The sequence below is a fragment of the Pseudochaenichthys georgianus genome, chromosome 15, assembly GCF_902827115.2.
Source record: "Pseudochaenichthys georgianus chromosome 15, fPseGeo1.2, whole genome shotgun sequence".
Lineage (NCBI taxonomy): Eukaryota > Metazoa > Chordata > Actinopteri > Perciformes > Channichthyidae > Pseudochaenichthys > Pseudochaenichthys georgianus.
This window is the reverse complement of record NC_047517.1, coordinates 36,852,073-36,875,892: the sequence shown is the minus strand read 5'-3', so window position 1 is coordinate 36,875,892 and position 23,820 is coordinate 36,852,073. Positions and strand designations below refer to the sequence as shown.

The window sequence follows — 23,820 nt, the reverse complement described above, 5'->3', positions numbered from 1 at the left end:
TTGGCAACGACTAAATGAATCGCTAACTGTTCTATTAATAAATATATTGTTCATTTATAAAAATTAATTGAAGACATTAAAGTTATTTTCTCACCATTGGATAGTCTGGAGCTACAGTATAGCGTTTAGCTGCAGAACTATTTAAAAGTATTTGCAAGTTAATGCAGTTCTTAATTTGACGACGAAATGAACTGAAAGGAGAAGCTGCTGATTGGTGGTCGTAGTTGCTAACGTTACCACACGGCATCCTTCATGCAAATACATATAATAATAAAAATTCCTTGCATTTATTATAGCGCTTTTCCAGATGCTCAAAGCGCTTTACAGATACACATTACACATATTTGTTATACATGCAATGGTCACTGTGGAGCAAGTTCAGGTGAAGCGTCTTGCCCAAGGACACAACGGCCTGACGCAGGAGCGGGTTTCGAACTGGAGTTCCCCAGCACCCCTTGATCTGATGATCAGATGCACAGACCACTGCGCCACCCGTCCCAAATATTCATTGAGAAGCTGACATCAGGAAGGTCCACAGACGACATGTTTTTGAGTCATACATCAAATGCATCCGTTATCCACAGCTCTGATAACGTATCTCACCTGAGCGTGACAGTTGAAAGGACACATAATGCATGTTTGTGCTCGGGTGTGTACGTTGCTAAAAATAGCTGCCTCTGTTTCTAACCTCAGGTAAACGTTAGCGACAGCTGCAGCAGCCAACTGTTGAACAAACGGCGCCCTGCGGAGGTGATGAAAGGAAGAAACGATCACCTAATAAACTGACAGACCCCACGTCCTGCTGCCGGCTCAGAGCTCACTGTTTCTGATTGGAACTGGATTACTGAGCTGGGATCAGTTTGCCTGCACATGCCATTAGGAGGTCGTTTCCTAATGCACCTCTGATTAACCAAATTAACCGACCTCTTGTGCAAAATGTATTCGAGACTAAATCTGAAGATGAGATGTAAGCCCTACACATTCATCAAATCAAGTAGATCTTTGTGAAGTTACAGCCTTATAAGAAGTAAATGTCTTTTTCTACAAACAATTCCACTGTAACTCGACTCAAAGACATGACGTGAACTCACATTAGCTCCAGTTAAACTCTTGAACACATTCCTGTAAAATACGATAGTACAAAATGTAACGTAAAAAAAGTTTTCCATTTGGTGGGAAACTTGGAACGTGGGTTTTGGGAAAAAGACGTCCTGCCTTCCAAAACAACCTCACCTCTTAGATTAGCTGAAGAAACGGCCACCTGCACTACTCTAGATTACATGAAATATTAATAGCCATGTGACACTTTGGAACAGCTGACCGCATCCAGGCAACCGTCTAATCCTACTCTTAGCTCAATTAAAGTTCAGAGCAATTTACAGCCGATCATTACTACAGTATGTCTTGGAAAGATATCAGCGTCGGCTGAACGATTAATCGATTTTAAATACTTTTTCTTGTGTGTCAGTCATCCACACCAATCAGAAGGGCTGTGCTCCACATGCACCAGCCATTGTTAACCAATCAGAAGTGGCCCATGATAGAAGGTGATAGACAGATTGATCCAATCACCTGCCAAGAGCTTTTGAAAGTGCCTGCCCTTTCCAAATGGCTTCCAGTGGAGCTTTCCCAGGGTGAGTCTGAAACTGAAGCTTGGCTTTAAAGCAACCCAACGGAAGTTTCATGTACGTTTAGTTTTTTCGCTCGGGCTGCACGTTGATACGACCTTCCTAGCCGAAGATATGGCCGCATTTTACAATAAACTTCCGTTGGGTCGCTTAAAAACAAATATCGCAATATTTGTCAGGAAAAAAAATCGCAATTAGATTTTTACCCAAAATCATGCAGCCCTAATCTAGGGTCCTACAATTATGTGTTTTCCTTATTAAAATACATGTTGTAAGTTAGTTTATGTAGGTAAAATATAAGTCATATATGTAGTTGTATAAATATAATCATCTTATTGTAGGGACTATTTTAAGTTTTGAAAAGGGACGCGTTTGCTGTACTTGCTCCATTCCTCAGACTCCGATAATAACTTACTGTGTGTTAATGAAAAATAGTACAAAGAACGTTTTTATGAATGAATGAAACCTTTATTTCTCCAGGTGGCATTTGCCCCGTCAACAGAGCACAAAAGAATACGCTAAAAATCTCATAAGAAAGCAATACATGCAGGGTTAGTGTACGTAGTCTTTGAATAATAACCAAACTGTTTCCACGTGAATGTTAAAGCAGGAATGCATCTGTAACGATCCCGACATGAAGCTCACGATCGAGATGTTTCTGTCGCCTGATAAGATGAAGTGTTGGACAAAAGGAAAGTTATGAGATAAAGATGGATGTGTGTTACACTGTGCTGTTGTTTCATTAGCAACACAGTGACACACACACACACACACACACACACACAGGCTCTTTGCTCAGCGCTGAGGAATGCCAGGCCTCCCGCAGCGATCAGTCACCGTGCTGAAGTTAACACGGTGACTGTAATGAAGAAAAGTTTATTTATACGGACATCATTCATTTCCTGCTGACTGACAGTGTGTGTGTGTGTGTGTGTGTGTGTGTGTGTGTGTGTGTGTGTGTGTGTGTGTGTGGACATGCAGCAGGAATGTTAAAGTGAGATGTTGCTGCCAGTGTTTCCTTGAAAGATGTATCTGTGTGTGTGAATGTTATTTTTCTATCTTATCTTCAAGGACATAAACATCTACTGTGTGTGTGTGTGTGTGTGTGTGTGTGTGTGTGTGTGTGTGAGAGTTTGACTGTTCTGCCGCTGCCACGCTTTGTAGCAGGTTTATCCTGAAAGGGGTTCAGTTCAGAGTAATTGACGTAACAAGAAAGAGGACACTCATTACATGATTCATGAATTTTCAGTTTCATTTACACTTGAAAATATTCACTTTTTAAAATTGTGCATACTTTAAAGAGGCCCTATTATGCTAATCTAACTTTCAGGTGTATATCAGTATGTAGTGTCTCTACTTTAAAGAGTCCTCTCCTGCTGATGTTCAGGTGTATATCAGTATGTAGTGTCTCTACTTTAAAGAGTCCTCTCCTGCTGATGTTCAGGTGTATATCAGTATGTAGTGTCTCTACTTTAAAGAGTCCTCTCCTGCTGATGTTCAGGTGTATATCAGTATGTAGTGTCTCTACTTTAAAGAGTCCTCTCCTGCTGATGTTCAGGTGTATATCAGTATGCAGTGTCTCTACTTTAAAGAGTCCTCTCCTGCTGATGTTCAGGTGTATATCAGTATGTAGTGTCTCTACTTTAAAGAGTCCTCTCCTGCTGATGTTCAGGTGTATATCAGTATGTAGTGTCTCTACTTTAAAGAGTCCTCTCCTGCTGATGTTCAGGTGTATATCAGTATGTAGTGTCTCTACTTTAAAGAGTCCTCTCCTGCTGATGTTCAGGTGTATATCAGTATGTAGTGTCTCTACTTTAAAGAGTCCTCTCCTGCTGATGTTCAGGTGTATATCAGTATGTAGTGTCTCTACATGTCTCCATGCTTTAATGTTCAAAAAGCTCTTTATGTTTCTCATACTGTGTTGCAGCACCTCTTTTCACCCTCTGTCTGAAACCAGAGCCCAGTCTGCTCTGATTGGTTAGCTGGCCGGCTCTGTTGTGATTGGTTAACCGCTTAGAGATGTCCCACCCCTTATCCGTATCACGTACTATGTGTTGGAGTGCTAGCCAATAGAAGTGCAAGTGTTACATACTGATGTCACTATGTTACAGACGTAAACAAAGAAGACTCCCTCTGGAGGTAACACAGGGAGTGTAGTCTTTGCAGACCATTTAAACAACGACAGGGCCTCTTTTTAAATGACGATTTCGCAAAATGTCAGTTTAGCTACTTCAAATTAATTCATTGGAGACTCCACATTGTCCCACCCAGTGGCTGACTAACTCCTCCAGATGTGTACGGTAGGGCTGCTCAATTAATCATATTTTAATTACGATTATGGCTTTCAACGATTAAAAAAAATAATAATTTGGTGTTTCAGTTGAATTCTACTTAAAGTTCAGGGTAATCAACTGTTAAAAACATACTGTTCACATTTTTTTTCTCCAATAAATGTTTTCAAAGTCAATGAATAATCGCATTTAATAATCGCAATTACAATTATTGACCCAAATCCATTTTATTTCGATAGCACATTTAAAAACAAAGTGCTGCACATCAACAACTGCATAGCATAAAAACAGACGGGACATGAAACAAATGTAAAACACGAGACGATGAAACCAGATCTGAAGCCACCGATGGAAAAATCTCCTACATGACGTAAAAACAATACAAAACACTAGTAAGATAAAAACCGAAATTTAAAAGCACAAGTGTCACCTGGCCAAATAATCGAGATGGAGCAGCCCTAGTGTACGGTCGGTCAAACTTCCTCACAGGGCTTTGAATTTGGATTAGCCTTATTTTAACTCCAGGTGAACCCCAACCCAAAGCCCTAATCTAGCCTGGCCTGGGGTTTAAAGAGACTGGATCTGGACGGGACCCAAACAGTTTTGTCTGAAAGGAGCGGAGTGTGCGGGACATATGTCTGCCGGCTGATAATCAGGCAGTGTTCACTCTCAATGGTCCTCTGTTCACATTCTGCCTCACTTTCTGCTCCCATGGGAACACACTGCAGCTCTGTGAGTGTGTGTGTGTGTGTGAGTGTGAGTTTGCATTCATTCAGACTCTGCTCTCAGATTTCAGACTTTAGCATAGGTCAGTGTGATTGGCTGGGCCTCCTGCAGACTCAGTATGGTGTCCTGTGATTGGCTGAGGGATCTTCCGGTGTCCTGCTGTCTGACTGTAGGATGTTTTGGAACCATGATGAAACGCATAGCTTTTATTTCCTGAGTGTTTTTTATTCTAGGCCTTCTTTTAAGGCAGGGGTGTCAAACTCAATTTCATCGCGGGCCACATCAGCATTATGGTTGCACTCAAAGGGCCGGTTGTAACTTTAAGACTATATAAAAATACATATATAAATATATCATATATATAAAATAATGTATTACATCATTGCCTCTGCATTGGATTATCATCGGATAGGGTAATAACTTCATAATTAACTACGTCTGAAAGCAGAAGTCTAGGGCAAATAATTGCAAGTCTTTTCAGTGCGTATGTCCCAAAATGATTTAAAAAGAAAAGCCAAATTCTGGAGAAAAAAGAAATAGAAGTGACATTTTGAAATAAAAATCTAATTCTGAGAAAAAGGAATTCTATGAAAAAATGCATATTTTGAAGAAAAAAAGGCAAATTCCGAGAAAAAAAAAGTCATATTTGAGATGCATTGTGGGACATGTAGTTTATGGGCAACGTGCTTCTGTAGCATGTAACCGTATAATAAACATATTATATTCTTTGCAAGCTCTTGTGGGAAATTCAGTGTGTTAATTATCTCCCTTCTTCACATCTATTATACTAAACAAGAATAATCACAACTCAAATCCTTTATTGGGAAACCATCAAAGTAGAAGATATTTTCCTTTAAAAAATATTGAACTTCATTCCTGATTGAATGTCGAGGGCGCCTGATGCAGGTTGTGTCTTAAAGGTGGAGCTTTTTCCCTGTCAAAAGTAAACCAACACAATGGAGACTTTAATTCTGGTTGTACACGGAATCCCTCTCTCAAACGTGTCGGTGAGAGAGGAGGAGGAGGGCTGTGTGTGTAAGACAGGCCGAACATATCAAACATCTGTTTCCACTAACAGACAGAGACACACACACACACACACACACACACACACACACACACACACACACACACACACACTGCTCTGTTCAGTCTCCCGTGTCTGTGCTGTTTCCAAATGTAACCCAGTTCTGGGCCATTCACACTGGATCGCATGACTTTAGCCAAACACACACAACGACACTCACACACACACACACACACAACGACACTCACACACACACACAACGACGATCGTATAACCTTATCAAAATACACACTTCTAGTTTTGCAATTCCTGGATTCTAGCATTCCTGATCTCCCACAGGAGGAACTGGGAGGCCGCCGAATATTACCCTTACTCTGGTGTGTGTGTGTGTGTGTGTGTGTGTGTGTGTGTGTGTGTGTGTGTGTGTGTGTGTGTGTGTGTGTGTGTGTGTGTGTGTGTCACAGAACACATCCATTATTGGAAGAGGGAGTAAACTGCAAAAACACAACTAACTGTTCAGACATTTCCCCCAAAATCCCCCACACACAAACACACACCACATTCCTGTGTGTGTTTGTGTGTGTGTGTGTGTGTGTGTGTGTGTGTGTGTGTGTGTGTGTGTGTGTGTGTGTGTGTGTGTGTGGACCTGCTCTGGATAATAACAAATTAAAAATGTATTCCTGAACTGAATAACACACACACAACAGATAGACTTCAGCCCAGGGGAACACAGCTGTGGACTGATATGTGTGTGTTTGATATATTGTCATTTTTTGTTTGCTGTTCCTACATTTTCTTATATTTTTTTGTGTCCACGGCCATCTTGTGTTTCAGTCTTCAATCAGACGCTGCTTTAGAATCTATTTACTCTAAATCGGACCATCATTTACCGAATGAACTTCGTAATGTATTGAAAAACACTGAAAAACGTGTGTGTGTGTGTGTGTGTGAGATGCGTTCACACGATGATATGAAGAATGAAGCCTCACATGATGTTCAGGATGCACATTCCTGTGTGTGTGTTTTTTGTTTTTTCAACCAAATGGTCTGGCATGTGCGTTTCCTCAGGTTAAGGTCATGCTAAGCGGTAATTGGGTGTGTGTTTGTGTTATTGACCTACAGACAGACATCCCGGCAATACCTTAGTTCACACACACACACACACACACACACACACACACACACACACACACACACACACACACACAAACGGCTTTGTGATGTGGATGCAACAGTATCCTTTGAAGACATTAGTGTGTGTGTGTGTGTGTGTGTGTGTGTGTGTGCGGCATGTCGTCTTGTTGTCCACATATTTCTGCTTCCACCGTGATACGAGGAATCCTCCATAGTGTGTGTGTGCCGAGTGATAAAGCCGCCGAATGCCAGCGAACAATCACGCTATTGTCCCTCTGCACACACACACACACACACACACACACACACACACACACACACACACACACACACACACACACACACACACACACACACACACACACACTGAAGGTCATGCATATTTGTTTGCATGTACAAAACAGTCAGGGGTTGTTATCACTTGTGTGTGTGTGTCCCGTTTCCTTTCAGGGGTCGCACGGAGTTCAGTCGAGTCTCTTTTTCAGCACCGAGTTGGAGCATCAGTCGATCGTCCATCTTTTGCCAAAACAATTAACTTATTTTTACACGACAAATTAAGTTTAGTGAAAAACAAATCCTGGAAAAGTGAAGCGTTGTAAACGGTGCCATGGGCTGGAAGAATAAAGCTTTCATGCAAATCTCTTCTGACTAACTTCACAAGTGACGGTTCGAAAAGAAGCTTATTATAAAAAAAACACAAAAGGTGTGTGTGTGTGTGTGTGTGTGTGTGTGTGTGTGTGTGTGTGTGTGTTTATTAGAACATCAGCGGCTGGATAAGAGCAACATACTGTTTGAATAGTTACTTTACAGAAGAAAAATACTTTCTATTCAGTGTGTGTGTAAAATACTGTGAGTGTGTGTGGGAGGTGTCACGCCCTCTCCTCCTTATGCAACTTCCTCCTGTCCGTTGTCATGGCAACTGAGCCAGCCAAGGAAACACTCTGATATACTGTGTACACACACACACACACACACACACTACTACCACGCATCATCAGTAACAATCATCACGAAGACTGTGGGATATAAACTAAGTTGTGTGTGTGTGTGTGTGTGTGTGTGTGTGTGTGTGTGTGTGTGTGTGTGTGTGTGTGTGTGTGTGTGTGTGTGTGTTAGTCTGCTCTGTCAGACACAGGAAACCTCTCCCACACACACGCCTTTTAGGAACAATGAGTGTATGGGATGCTCAGAACACACACACTTAGGAAACATGGAGACACTCCAAGTAATCATCACTCGAGTGAAAGGGTCGATCAATCTCTTAATTCATATTCATCAACAAAATGTATCTAAATGCAGTTTTCGCCTCTCTGGTATTTAGATTTAGTATTTAGATTTAACATCACGTTGGACTTTGAGAAAGGGTCCAAGGCTACAAGTTTCCTCCTCGTCTTTACGTTTTGTTATCGCTTCACTTCCTGTTTCCTTCCTGACCTCTGACCTCTCTCTGCAGATGAGCGGGAGGCGGTGCAGAAGAAGACCTTCACTAAGTGGGTGAACTCCCACCTGTCCAGGGTCTCCTGCAGGATCACAGACCTGTACATGGACCTGAGGGACGGGCGCTCGCTCATCAAGCTGCTGGAGGTCCTGTCCGGAGAGAGGCTGGTGAGTGCACGCGCCGTGGGGCTTTTCTTTGGAAGGGCAGCGGGGGAGGGGCAGAAGCCGGCCCATAACTATCGTTTTCTTCAACGAACTGAAAAGATACGAGCGATACACTTAATACTCTGATGTCTTGCTGCAAAGTGACCTGCTTCTATATTCTGTTCATTTTCTGTCACTCTCTGGCCACACACACACACACACACACACACACACACACACACACACACACACACACACACACACACACACACACACACACACACACACACTAACTCTCTCTCTTTCTCACCACACACACACACACACACACACACACACACACACACACACACACTAACTCTCACACACACACAGACAGACACTCTCTCTCCCTTTCTCACTACACACACACACACACACACACACACACACACACACACACTCATTTTCTGTCACTCTCTGGCTGCACACACACACACACACACACACACACACACACACACACACTCTCACTCACTCACTCTCACTCACTCACTCACTCACACACACACACACACTCTCTCTCTCTCTCTCTCTCTCTCTCTCTCTCTCTCTCTCTCTCTCTCACAGACAGACACTCTCACTACAGACAGACACTCTCTCTCACTACACACGCTCACAGACACACACACACTCATTTTCTGTCACTCTCTGGCTGCACACACACACACTCTCTCTCACTCACCCACACACACACACACACACACACTCCCACAAAGACACACTCTCTCTCTCACACACACACACACACACACACACACACACACACACACTCACACACACACACTCTCTCTCTCTCTCTCTCTCTCACACACACACACACTCTTCTTATCTGGTTGTTTGACCACAGCCCTTATGACTCGTATTCATTAACAGGACTCACCTCCACCTGTGTACCTCAGTGCGTTCACTTCACTTGTATCAACAGTAACTGGGCTTTGTACCACATTGCTGGATTATGCATTAAGAGAAATACTGAGCTTCCACCTGTGCGTAGAATTAGTTGCTTTTAAAAAAGGTTTTTTTTAAGCATCTAGTTTCCACACAAAAGTATTTAAAACAACTTTAAACATTGTCTCCTGGCTGCTGCAGGCGGTCGTGTTGGATAGGACATGTTTCTGTGTTAGGAGACTTCTTAAAAGGGCTATCGTGACGGCGGGCTGCAGGAGGGATTTGTTTATCGAGTTTCAGTCAAACACATTTCTAGGAAGCTCACATTAGGACTAAATAAACCGTCACTTTTTTCTTGTTTTCTGCGTATTGATTTACTCAAAATAATACCAGGAAAACCTTTTATGTACTGCTAGAAATATAAGAAAAATGTGGTGTAATAAATATCTTGAGGTCAGTTATGTCTCCTTCTTCTCCCTCTTGTCTTCCTGGCGTCCCTCCAGCCTCTTCTCCCTGCATCGTCCGGTCTTTTCACGAGCTGTCAAACACACAGACGCAAAACACAGCCAGCCAGGAAATGACTTAACTGTTTCACAATCACATGAAATATCATTTATTTAGTCCGCTTTATTTTTACAGTTTTTGAATGCTTTCTGTCAGAGCAGAGAGCCAGCGGCACATTGGAGGAGGAAGTGAGGGAAAGACAAATGACCAGCAGAGGGAAAGAGAGAGAAAGACGGATATTTAGTTATAATAAGCTGGCAGTGATAGTGGAGTGGTGATCTGGATGAATGCAGAGAATAACAGTGGGGGGGTGTAGTGTTGTGAAAGAAGTCATTGAGTAACGTTGAGGGTTTGTCTGGAGCCAAAACGCCTCCAGGAGCAGCCGAGGAATCTGCCCTCACGGCAGAGGAAGCTTTTATGGGATATTGTTGTTCATGACATTTCCTTTTTAACTCAAAAGTAATGTACCGTACTTTTCGGACTATAAAGCGCACCTGCATATAAGCCGCAGCAGCTAAATTGTCCGTCTGTCTTGCTCTCGTTCTGTCTCTCGGTTCCACTTTGACTTTGGTGCGCGACCTGTCTCACTCTTTTCCGGCCTCCAGCTTTTCCTGCTGGAGCCCCGCCCCTTAAAGGTGGCGGGCGCGGACCGGTCCTAGAGCCCATAGAGTTAAAGGTGGTTAATTGTACCTGTAAAATCCATAGATGTAGGAGGTTCCCTAGTGGCCGTTAGCTGTACAAAGAAAATGGGGAAAAAAGTCGCGGCTTATAGTCCGAAAAGTACGGTACAAGCTTTTATGTTCTATATTTGTTCTACAAAGCCCATACAACTCCAAAACCCACAATGTGTTAGTCCGACATTCATGAATCCGGTACTTCCTACTAACCCGGTTGTTTTTGTGCAGAAAAAACATATTTGGATGTTGGATCAGTGTGTGGCCGTAGTGTTGTTAATATTTATGTGAACGTTTGTTACTTGGAGTTATTTATTGCTCTAATATTAACAACTGATTCCCAGTTTAGGGATGTTTATATTTCAGTTATGATTTAGTGATATTGTTTAGTTAAAGGGACGTTATAAAAAGCACTCTTACTCAACGTTGGACCCAATGAAAAGTGTAATTGTGCTTCTGCATCAGGAGACTCCCGAACCACAACAAGAAATGCTGCCTCCAGGTCATCTTACGTGTTTTATTAATAATGCTAAATGTTCCTCTTGTGTTTTTGTTTCAGCCCAAGCCCACCAAAGGCAGGATGCGAATCCACTGCCTGGAGAACGTGGACAAAGCGCTGCAGTTCCTGAAGGAGCAGCGGGTTCACCTGGAGAACATGGGCTCTCACGACATCGTGGACGGGAACCACCGCCTGGTGCTCGGCCTCATCTGGACCATCATCCTGCGCTTCCAGGTAACGTCGCACAGCCACCGCCGCAGAGAGCGTCCAACATGTGTCCCCTCTTCTTCATGTCTCTTCTACATCAACATGTGTCCCCTCTTCTTCATGTCTCTTCTACATCAACATGTGTCCCCTCTTCTTCATGTCTCTTCTACATCAACATGTGTCCCCTCTTCTTCATGTCTCTTCTACATCAACATGTGTCCCCTCTTCTTCATGTCTCTTCTACATCAACATGTGTCCCCTCTTCTTCATGTCTCTTCTACATCAACATGTGTCCTCTCTTCTCCATGTCTCTTCTACATCAAGATGTGTCCTCTCTTCTTCATGTCTCTTCTACATCTACATGTGTCCCCTCTTCTCCATGTCTCTTCTACATCAACATGTGTCTCCTCTTCTCCAGGTCTCTTCTACATCAGCATGTGTCCCCTCTTCGTCATGTCTCTTCTACATCAACATGTGTCCCCTCTTCTTCATGTCTCTTCTACATCAACATGTGTCCCCTCTTCTTCATGTCTCTTCTACATCAACATGTGTCCCCTCTTCTTCATGTCTCTTCTACATCAACATGTGTCCCCTCTTCTCCATGTCTCTTCTACATCAACATGTGTCCCCTCTTCTTCATGTCTCTTCTACATCAAACATGTGTCCCCTCTTCTTCATGTCTCTTCTACATCAACATGTGTCCCCTCTTCTTCATGTCTCTTCTACATCAACATGTGTCCCCTCTTCTTCATGTCTCTTCTACATCAACATGTGTCCCCTCTTCTCATGTCTCTTCTACATCAACATGTGTCCCCTCTTCTTCATGTCTCTTCTACATCAGCATGTGTCCCTCTTCGTCATGTCTCTTCTACATCAACATGTGTCCCCTCTCTTCATGTCTCTTCTACATCAACATGTGTCCCCTCTTCTTCATGTCTCTTCTACATCAACATGTGTCCCCTCTTCTTCATGTCTCGTCTACATCAACATGTGTCCCCTCTTCTTCATGTCTCTTCTACATCAACATGTGTCCCCTCTTCTTCATGTCCTCTTCTACATCAACATGTGTCCCCTCTTCTCCATGTCTCTTCTACATCAGCATGTGTCCCCTCTTCTTCATGTCTCTTCTACATCAACATGTGTCCCCTCTTCTCCATGCTCTTCTACATCAACATGTGTCCCCTCTTCTTCATGTCTCTTCTACATCAACATGTGTCCCCTCTTCTTCATGTCTCTTCTACATCAACATGTGTCCCCCTCTTCTTCATGTCTCTTCTACATCAACATGTGTCCCCTCTTCTTCATGTCTCTTCTACATCAACATGTGTCCCCTCTTCTTCATGTCTCTTCTACATCAACATGTGTCCCCTCTTCTTCGTGTCTCTTCTACATCAACATGTGTCCCCTCTTCTTCGTGTCTCTTCCACATCAACATGTGTCCCCTCTTCTTCATGTCTCTTCTACATCAACATGTGTCCCCTCTTCTTCATGTCTCTTCTACATCAACATGTGTCCCCTCTTCTTCATGTCTCTTCTACATCAACATGTGTCCCCTCTTCTTCATGTCTCTTCTACATCAACATGTGTCCCCTCTTCTTCATGTCTCTTCTACATCAACATGTGTCCCCTCTTCTTCGTGTCTCTTCTACATCAACATGTGTCCCCTCTTCTTCGTGTCTCTTCCACATCAACATGTGTCCCCTCTTCTTCATGTCTCTTCTACATCAACATGTGTCCCCTCTTCTTCATGTCTCTTCTACATCAACATGTGTCCCCCTCTTCTTCATGTCTCTTCTACATCAACATGTGTCCCCTCTTCTTCATGTCTCTTCTACATCAACATGTCTCCCCTCTTCTTCATGTCTCTTCTACATCAACATGGGTCCCCTCTTCTTCATGTCTCTTCTACATCAACATGTGTCCCCTCTTCTTCATGTCTCTTCTACATCAACATGTGTCCCCTCTTCTTCATGTCTCTTCTACATCAACATGTGTCCTCTCTTCTTCATGTCTCTTCTACATCAACATGTGTCCTCTCTTCTTCATGTCTCTTCTACATCAACATGTGTCCCCTCTTCTTCATGTCTCTTCTACATCAACATGTCTCCCCTCTTCTTCATGTCTCTTCTACATCAACATGGGTCCCCTCTGTGGAAAGAGACTCTGAAAGTTTCAGGAACAAAGATTCTCTCTCTTTTTGATCCATTTCTATAAAAACCTGTCTGAAAATGAGCTGATCAGATTGTGGCCACTTGTGGGTAATGCTGCTATGATGCGTTTGGTGTTTCAGCCAATCAGAGACAGGCTCTGTATATATCTGAGACCTGTGATAAATTGATGAGAAACAGTATATTAGGGGACCTTTAATTAAAATGTTTCATCCTGAAAGCGATTATTGCTAAAGAATTGAATAATCCTAAATTATATTTCACAGTTCAAACAATCAGAAGAAAACCTTCAAGTACTTTAGCTTTGAATATGCAAAACACGTATTATAGTGCTAAACATTTTTATTTAGTTTTGGCTTTGTTGAGTCCTTGAAGGCCTTCATCTGCTTCAAAGGCATGGCAGCCCTGCTCAGGAGACTGTCATCCCACTGTTTCACTGTGTGTCTTTAGTGTCACACTCTACCTTACACTGTGTGTGGGTGTGTGGGTGTGTGGTTGTGTGGGTGTGTGGTTGTGTATCTCGGTGAGGATGACGTCATCAGGGCAGAGAACAGTTGGGTGGAAAGGATTTAGCTTTTATAAGCCATAAGGATTAAAAAAAACTCTTTTTAGTGGATTTAATTCCTGGAGTGGATGACATGGAGCCGATTGACAGCAGGACCACAGTGTGTGCGTTAAGTGTGTTTGTTTGTGCGCTAGTGCATGTGCTTGCTTCTGTACGTGTGTGTGTTAGTGTGTGTGTTATATGTAATATGCATTGGTGGTGTTGATGCTGATTGTGGCTCGGTCGAGGCTCATGCTTTTGTCAGGCTGAAACTGATGGACGCTATCAATGAAGGTGAGGGGGGGTGGGTGTGTGTGTGTGTGTGTGTGTGTGTGTGTGTGTGTATGTGTGTGTGTGTGTGTGTGTGTGTACTCTAGTACTATATTTGAAGGGACTTTTTGTTAGAGCTTAAGATAGTTTTAAAATTGAGAATTGTTAAGTTTGAAGGCGTTGAGGCTGGTCTTGCTGATGACATCATCTGAAAGGTAAATCTATAAAGCAAATTCATTTTGGAACAATTGACATTTGCAAAAAGTAAGATATAGTAGGGTTTCTAGAGTGAGGACATGTTTCCAAAGTGTGCACCTTTTTCATAAATAAGGTTATTTTAATTTAAATGTTTGAAAAATGTGGACATTTCTTGAGAGTCTGGACCTTTTTAGAAAGTGAGGACATGTTTGGAAAGTGTTTGCATCCTCACAAGTATGGAAGTGCAGATGTGTGTTGATGTCAGGACAGAGTGACGGTGAGGACAGACGGTGAACGCATCATGTCGGCGTGTGCACGAGGGGAAGACGTCATGCTGCAGGGATCACCGTGCACTCTCTTAATCTCTGCACCATTAAAACCTTTATCACAAACACAACCAACATTTAAAATAATGTGCAACCGCAGCGGGGATCTGAATGCTTTATGCATAATGTTTTGGTGTCAAATAATTATGTTTATGACTATTTTGATGAAATGTTGTAATATATAAAGTGAGCTTTTATCCATGGATGGACAAATATAATTGCATCTAGAATGTGCATTCAAGTCTGTAACGAGGGAAGATGTAATTACTATAACTAAATAATATGAATAGAATGTAAAACAAAACGCACCTTAAATGCATTCAATTATTCTTCAAATGCTTTAAATAAAACATGTTTTCATCTTTAGCGTCTCAAAAGACAATTAAAAAATATATATAACTCTTCTGTTAAGTTTCTCCAAATGTATGATATGAAAAGCTGCATCTTTTTCCAAAAGCTGGACGTCTTTCTCCTTTAAGTCTCTACATGTTCTCTGTTGTGCTCACTGTGTGTATCTGTGCGTCTCAGATCCAGGACATCAGCGTGGAGACGGAGGACAACAAGGAGAAGAAGTCTGCTAAAGATGCTCTGCTGCTCTGGTGTCAGATGAAGACCGCAGGGTGAGAGTTAAAAACCAGTTTGTGAAAATCAATATTGAGACTACATTTCCCATCAGCCCTGCTGCCTCTTTTCATCTGCAAGAAGTCACACATTGAACAGATCTGTACTCAGTCTTTGTAGCTGTTGTCCTGTGTGCTCTGCAGCGTTGAGGCTATTACCGTCCGGCAGTGATGCTCCCACTAGATCAGTTATTCTAAATGATGGGATGTGGAAATGTAGAACAGTGTTCCATTTAATGAAGTGCTCCTCTTCGTGTGCAGGTATCCAAACGTCAACATCCACAACTTCAGCACCAGCTGGAGAGACGGCATGGCCTTCAACGCCCTCATCCACAAACACAGGTACGAGCTCATTCATGGCTTTTATTATTTTATATATCTTTACAGATACGGGCAAGGCAGTCACCAAGCTCACTTATGGCGCATTTCCACTACAGCGCGGAGCTCGGTTTAAGCGTGCCGTGCCCGTTTCCACTTGGGGTAGTTCCAGCTAACGGGTACTTTTTCACAGTTTTCTGGCTCTCCAAAATCCAGGTTCTTTCCGGGCCAACAACCGGGCTGAGTATGCTAAACTAGTGAGAGAATCGCTGGCAACTACAACAAAATGAACATTTTTGACCGTGATCTAATTGTAATACACGTTTCAAAATGATGCCGAAGAACAACACACTGATACCGGTTAGTAAAAACCATGAATTAATGCTTTGACAAGTCTGCAGACAGACGGCAGAGAAACACTTTTTAAAATGCGTGTTTTCTAAATGGAGATCGGCTAAGCTAACGTTATATATGCTCCGACCGTCCACACTCACAGCAACGGCCTACAGACATAAATAAAGCAGCGACTGTATTCGCCATGACACAGGCAGTCTGTGGTTTGTACTTGTTTCACTTCTAGTTTCTGATCAGATATGAGGAGCTGTGAGCTCTGAGTGCTAAGAGCTAACGGCTGGCTGATGTTGGTTTTGTGTTTCGCATTGAAGATGACGTCACGGCTCCGCCTACACTGCGTTACTATAGTTACTGCCCCAGTTCCTAAACTGTAATGGAAACGCAGCATAAAGTGAGCCTGGCCTACCAAGGCCTAACTATACCGTACTAAGCCGTGCAGTGGAAAAGCGCCGTTAGTATGCAAGACACCAATATTTCTCATACTTACTTAATTTTTTCTGTGAAGAATAATGATGTAAAGATTACATTTCTCATTAATATCAGTCACCATATCAACCTTTGCAATATCAGTCAGAAAAACAGCACACATCATACAGTAATTGGATCTATTTTCCAAATCGTCCCGCCCTACTTTTCGTTCTGACATGAGAACTATTTGAAAACGGTTTTATTCACGTGAAAGAAGAATGTATTTATCCACAAACCCTTCTTCGACATCACGTCATTCCTCATGCCCTCTGCAGACGGTCTGCTCTTTAATAAGTCAGTCTCAGCTGATCGCTCAGCAGACTCCAACCACAGCACGTCTTTTTGCACACGTCACTAAATAACAGAGGAGTCACACAGCAGAGAACAGAAATTAAAGATTGATTTACTGAAACTAATGTCGTATTTTACGAGTCCTGAGACACTCCTCTTCGGGGATAATTGATCATTTAAGGGTTTCTTTATAAACACAGAAGAATAGTCCCGCTGCATATTAGTCTCACATCTCCTCATTGTAAGGATTCCAGATCATAGATATCTGAATTAGAAAAGCAAAACTGAGATAATTTAATCCCAGAAGAAAATAAATACAAATTGACTGACTTTAAAACATATCTAGTTAATAAGAGTTCAATCAGTCAACCAAACTTAAACAAATAATCATTTAAAAGTCCTCCTGCTTGGGGTTCAGGCCTTTCAGTGTTTAGTTTCGTTACGCATCCTTTTAATTGTTTGTTTTCTCATTTCTTGTCTTCAGACCCGACCTGATCGACTTTGACAAGCTGAAGAAATCAAACGCTCACCACAACCTGCAGAATGCCTTCAACCTGGGCGAGCAACACCTGGGCCTCTACAAGCTGCTGGACGCCGAGGGTAACACACACACACACACACACACATACACAGAAACACAAACAAACTGTAACAACCAGAAATGTAAACACTGGTAGTCACTCACGGTAACGCCCACCAACTGTGACTACACATCTTAAATGTCGGGAGAGAGACCTGACTGGCACGCCAAAGGAAAATCAATAAACCTACAAAAATAAGTCAAACTGTCACACACACACACACACACACACACACACACACACACACACACACAGTATGCACTCTGACCTCAGTTCTGTGTGTGCAGACATCAGCGTGGACCACCCTGATGAGAAGTCCATCATCACGTACGTGGTGACCTACTACCACTACTTCTCCAAGATGAAGGCGCTGAAGGTGGAGGGGAAGAGGATCGGAAAGGTAACCCCCCCCCCCCCCCCCCCCCCCAGATGTGTTCTTAGATACGATGGGAATTGAGAAATGATTTTGTCGGACGGCTCTGAAGGTCGTGGGTAAGCAGTAGGTCACCGCTTTGACATTATGTGTGCAAAGTAGCTTCTTTACATCACATGTGGATGCCATGAGTTTGTTTTTGTTATTTTATTCCAAATAAAGAAACTGGAATTTCCCAACAGGAGCCTCCGGGCTTTTGTGTCCTCTGCTCAATAAACAATATGAAAAATAACCAAATATTGAAATACAACATAAAACACCATTCTATTAACCAATACAATATAATGAAAGTGTGCAAAACTATTTGTTACATTCAAGTTGAAATGCGGGGAACAACATGCGGGCATGGAAAGGAGAAGGAAAGGAACTATCTGTTTAAAAAGCTTGTATTAAAGGAGCATGCGGTCTTGAGTTGTTCCAACATGTCTCCTGGTCTCTGCAGGTTCTGGACAACGCCATCGAGACGGAGAAGATGGTGGAGAAGTACGAGTCTCTGGCCTCGGACCTGCTGGAGTGGTGCGAGCAGACCGTCATCATCCTCAACAACAGGAAGTTCGCCAACTCTCTGGTGGGCGTCCAGCAGCAGCTGCAGGCCTTCAACACCTACCGGACCGCCGAGAAGCCCCCGAAGTCAGTCTCTCTCACTCACTCACTCACACACACACACACACACACACACACACACACACACACACCACACACACACCACACACACACACACCACACACACACACACACACACACACATATATGTGTATATATATGTGTATATATATACACATAGATATAAAAGAAAAGGAGAGAGAGAGAGAGAGACACACGACACAGAGAGAGAGAGAAGAGAGAGACAACACACACAGAGAGAGAGAGAGAGAGAGAGAGAGAGACACCACACACAATGCGAGAGAGAGAGAGAGCGAAGTAGAGAGACACATCACAACGAGAGAAGGTAGACGGCGAGATAGCCACAGCACATCAGAGACAGAGAGACTGCGAAGAGAGATATACATACACACAACCATACACACACAACCATACACACACACACACACACAACACACACAACACACACACACAACAGACACACACACACCTCATATTACATTACACACCACACCACACCACACATTCTACACTATATATACAATACACACACACACAGACACACATACACACACACACACACACACACACACACACACACACACACACACACCCACACACACAAAACAGACACACACACCATATAACATACACACACACACCACACACATACATAATATAACATACAGACACACACAGACACACACACAGACATACAGACACACACACACACACACACGCAAACAGACACACATACACACACACAAACAGACACACACACAAACAGACACACATAAACACAGACACACAGAACTTGTTGTTTGTTTGTTGATCTCCTGAAACATAAACATCACACATGACAGTTTATGACTAACATCTTGCCTCTAATAATATTTAGTAAAATATAATTGTGTTGTTTGGGTTTATGTTGTATCGGACATCCTTTTAGTGCAACCGGTTTTCTCATGATGTAGTTATTTAGTTGAACCACATCATGTCTGGAACTTGAACATATGTGTGTTTGCGCAGGTTCACAGAGAAAGGAAACCTGGAGGTTCTTCTGTTCACCATCCAGAGTAAAATGAGAGCCAACAACCAGAAGGTGTACACTCCTCGAGAGGGGAAACTCATCTCCGACATCAACAAGGTCATTCGATCAATTAAATCCATCATGGATACAAGAAACATTCCCTACTTTTAGTGTCAACAAGATATCATTCATTTTACCTAAAGATGTGACTTTCAGAACCCGAGTGTTTTAATATTGTTTGCTGGTGTTGGGTGCGTTTGTTTTAGGCGTGGGAGCGTCTGGAGAAGGCGGAGCACGAGCGGGAGCTGGCCCTGCGGACGGAGCTGATTCGCCAGGAGAAACTGGAGCAGCTCGCCAGACGCTTCGACCGCAAAGCCGCCATGAGAGAGACGTGGCTGAGCGAGAACCAGAGGCTCGTCTCACAGGTAGCTCACACATTATCTCACTATAATGAACACATGCCATTAATACTGTAAGGCACAACACCTATAACATGTTACCTTCACCTTCCTTTGTATCCTGCTCTCCTAACTTGTTTCCTTTCCTCTTTCATCTCCTCTCCTCTCCTTGTTTGCCTTCCTTCCTTCTCTCCTTATCTCCTTTTTTCCTGCTTGTCTACATTTCTCTTTCCTCTTATTGTCTCCTTTTCTTGCTCTCGTGTCCTTGTGTCCTTTATCCTTGTCTCCTTTCCACTCTCTTCTCCTCTTTCCCAATGTTGTCATCTTGCCTTTTTATTTTCTTGTCTCCTTTTCCCTTGTTTCATTTTTTTCTCCTTCCCTGTTTCCTCTCCTCACCTTGTCTCCTTTTCCCTCTGCTCCTCCAGGATAACTTTGGATTTGACCTGCAGGCGGTAGAAGCTGCCACAAAGAAACATGAAGCCATAGAAACAGACATCACCGCCTACGAGGAGCGAGTTGAGGTCAGAATTCAACATCCATTTCTCTCTTATTTATCAGTGTAAGAACTCAAAACTAAACACAGTCTGTCTCCTCCCCTACAGGCGGTGATCTCGGTGGCGAGGGAGATGGAGAGTGAGAATTACCACGACATCAAACGCATCACGGCCAGGAAGGACAACGTGATCCGGCTGTGGGAGTATCTGCTGGAGCTGCTGAAGGCCCGCCGGCTGCGGCTCGAGATGAACCTCGGGCTGCAGAGGGTCTTCCAGGAGATGCTCTACATCATGGACTGGATGGACGAGATGAAGGTACGTGGGGGAGGGGATATCTATAATATGAGGCGAAAGGGGGGGTGATGTAAACAACAGTTACCTAAATATATTTGCTTGTCCGACATCTGTATGACAATGTCTAATAAAAAGAATCTGTATAGTTTTATGGTCAAAACTATTTATTGGATGGTAGACCGTTATTTTTCTAGTCTGCAGGATAAAGATTGACACCTTGTCTAAATATCATGTCTATGTGGTGACAGCGGGGGGGGATATAAAGAGGACACTCGGTTACCATAGTTACCTGAAACTGTTAAGTTGCATCTTGGACTTCCGGTTTGATAGGATGGAGTAGACACACGTTGAGTCTCGCTCCCAAACATTTTCGAAGCCCATGACTCTGCTTTAATTTCATACCAAGTGAATAATAATATAATCTCGCCTAACATCGAAATATGACAACCAAAAAAAGAACAAAACGCCAAGACCGACCCTAGCTAGCAATGAGCTTAGCATGGCGTCCATATCCGGCCTATTGGGAGATTAAGTTTCATTTTACAATATTACAATCTACACACTCGTTTTCAGGTATCCAAATAATAATAATAATACATGAGACTTGTATCGCGCTTTTCTAGAAACTCAAAGAGGCTTTGACTGAGAATAAACAAAAAATACAACAAGAGATAAACAGAACAGAAAATAGGGGGGGGGTCAGAGATTGAATGCAGTGTTGAACAGGTGGGTTTTGAGTGATGTTTTGAAAGAATCTGATGGACTGGGGTAGTGAGTTCCAGAGGGCGGGTGCAGCAACGGAGAGAAGGCTCTTCACGTGACTTTTCAAAGTACCAATTATTAATACCCATTTCCTTGCAGTCTTGATAAAGAAAAGTGATGAGACTGGGTGTACTCCCTGAATACACATCATCCTCCACAGTTAGGAATGATTTAGATTTGAGCTTGATACTGGTTTTGGGGGAAAAGCCCCTTCTCGATTCAAGACTCAAAGGTTTTATCGTCACAGAGCTACGACATTGACCTGAGCTCCTCCAACGATGCAACATTTATAATAAAACACGAAATAAAAAGTCTATACATGTAATAGAATATGATTTGTATCTTCTGTTGGATTTAGACGTTTCTCTATTGAACGTCTGATCCAGTGAATGTCTGTAACGTGCACTCCACGATCTTCATAGTTTCTAGTAAGTGCTCTTGTAATGTATCTTGTGTTGACCCCCCCCCCCCCCCCCCCCCCCCCCCCGCAGATGCTGCTCCTCTCCCAGGACTACGGGAAGCACCTCCTGGGGGTGGAGGACCTGCTGCAGAAACACGCTCTGGTGGAGGCCGACATCTCCATCCAGGCCGACCGCGTGAAGACCGTCAACCGCAACGCGCAGAAGTTCGCCGACGACATGGAGGGTGAGGCAGAGAGAGTGACAGACAGACTGACAGACTGACAGACTGACAGACAGACAGGCAGACAGACAGACAGACAGACAGACAGACAGGCAGACAGACAGACAGACAGACAGGCAGACAGACAGACAGACAGACAGACAGGCAGACAGACAGACAGACAGACAGACAGACAGACTGACAGACAGGCAGACAGACTGACAGACAGGCAGACAGACAGACAGACAGACAGACAGACAGACAGACAGACAGACAGGCAGACAGACAGACAGACAGACAGACAGACAGACAGACAGACAGACAGGCAGACAGACAGGCAGACAGGCAGACAGACAGACAGACAGACAGACAGGCAGACAGACAGACAGGCAGACAGACAGACAGACTGACAGACTGACAGACAGGCAGACAGACAGACAGACAGACAGACAGACAGACAGACAGACAGACAGACAGACAGGCAGGCAGACAGACAGACAGACAGACAGACAGACAGACAGGCAGACAGGCAGACAGGCAGACAGACAGACAGACAGACAGACAGACAGACAGACAGACAGACAGACAGACAGACAGGCAGACAGACAGACAGACAGACTGACAGACAGACTGACACGTTTCTTTTTAGATTTGATACCTGCGGTTTTGTAATAATATATTGTTGTAAATTGTTTAATGAATGAATTGTATTCTCTTTTTTCTTATCATTTCACTCTTGAATTGTATTATCTTTGACGCTTTGGCAATATTGTTCACCTGACATTCAATAAAGCAATAAATGAATTGTATTGAGAGACATCTTAGTATGTTATTCTCTCTACTGAATGAACCTCTCCGTTTTTGTTTGTTATTCTCATCTTCATCCTCCTCCTTCTCCTCTTCCTCTTTGCCTGCTCTCTCCTTGTTATACATTTTTATTTTCTTTCTCCTTCTTCCTCTTCCTACTTATTTTTCTTTATCCAAATCCTCTTCATCGCCCTCTCTGTTTCCTCCCTTTTTCCTTCTTCCTTTCTCCTCCTTGTCCTCCACCTCTTCCTCCTCCTCGTCTTCCTCCTAACCCTCCTCTTCCTCCCCTCCTCAGGCTATAAGCCGTGCGACCCTCAGATCATCAGGGATCGAGTGGCTCACATGGACTTCTGCTACCAGGAGCTGAGTCAGCTGGCGTCGGAGCGGAGGGCTCGGCTCGACGAGTCGCGCCGCCTCTGGAAGTTCTTCTGGGAGATGGCCGAAGAGGTTAGTATAACTTTTGATATAAGTATTGATAGTTGTAGGATCCATATGTTAAAATCTATCATTTGATATATTATGTGTGTTTATGGTAGGGATGGGAATTTGAAAGCACATTAATATTCGAATATTTAACCCCCAAAAAAAAAAAAATACACAAAGTTTTAATAATACATTTTCAAATAAATATAGAAACCAAACCAAGTTTTCTTTGATATTTTTCTTATTTAAAATGGCACTGTCGTATACATTTAATTAATCCATTTGATAATATGTAATCAACTTCTCCAGCACCCCTCCTAAAAAAAATAATTATAATTCCAATACAATACAAATATTCAAAACTCATATTCGAATAGTCGATTAATCATTCCCATCCCTAGTATATAGATATATTTGAACATTGTAATCCTTTGTTATTATTATATAATTTATTTAAACCAGCTGTCGTAAAATGTACGTCATACTGTCGCCGACTGCTAAGAGGAGGAGAAAAGAATCACGGAGCAACATAGTTCTTTGACCTTTGAAAATGTGTTTGATACCTTTTGTTTGAGTAAAGACTCAACCAAACTTTAGTCAAGCTTTTTGCTGCTTG

The 23,820-nt window shown here is 42.9% G+C and overlaps 1 protein-coding gene across 2 annotated transcripts in view; it reads left to right on the top strand.

Moving 5' to 3' along the window:
• The window catches only part of sptbn1 (spectrin, beta, non-erythrocytic 1), a 90,476-nt gene that overhangs the window by 20,578 nt on the left and 46,078 nt on the right, over window positions 1–23,820 (top strand). For both annotated transcript variants that reach the window (XM_034100366.2, XM_071205669.1), the window contains exons 2-14: window positions 8,260–8,411; window positions 11,055–11,228; window positions 15,236–15,327; window positions 15,589–15,669; window positions 17,243–17,358; window positions 17,627–17,739; window positions 18,215–18,402; window positions 19,405–19,522; window positions 19,672–19,830; window positions 20,229–20,324; window positions 20,406–20,612; window positions 21,845–21,998; window positions 23,077–23,228. In XM_034100366.2, the coding sequence (XP_033956257.1) occupies window positions 8,260–8,411; window positions 11,055–11,228; window positions 15,236–15,327; window positions 15,589–15,669; window positions 17,243–17,358; window positions 17,627–17,739; window positions 18,215–18,402; window positions 19,405–19,522; window positions 19,672–19,830; window positions 20,229–20,324; window positions 20,406–20,612; window positions 21,845–21,998; window positions 23,077–23,228 (1,802 nt within the window). The remainder of the gene's footprint in view (window positions 1–8,259; window positions 8,412–11,054; window positions 11,229–15,235; window positions 15,328–15,588; window positions 15,670–17,242; window positions 17,359–17,626; window positions 17,740–18,214; window positions 18,403–19,404; window positions 19,523–19,671; window positions 19,831–20,228; window positions 20,325–20,405; window positions 20,613–21,844; window positions 21,999–23,076; window positions 23,229–23,820) is intronic.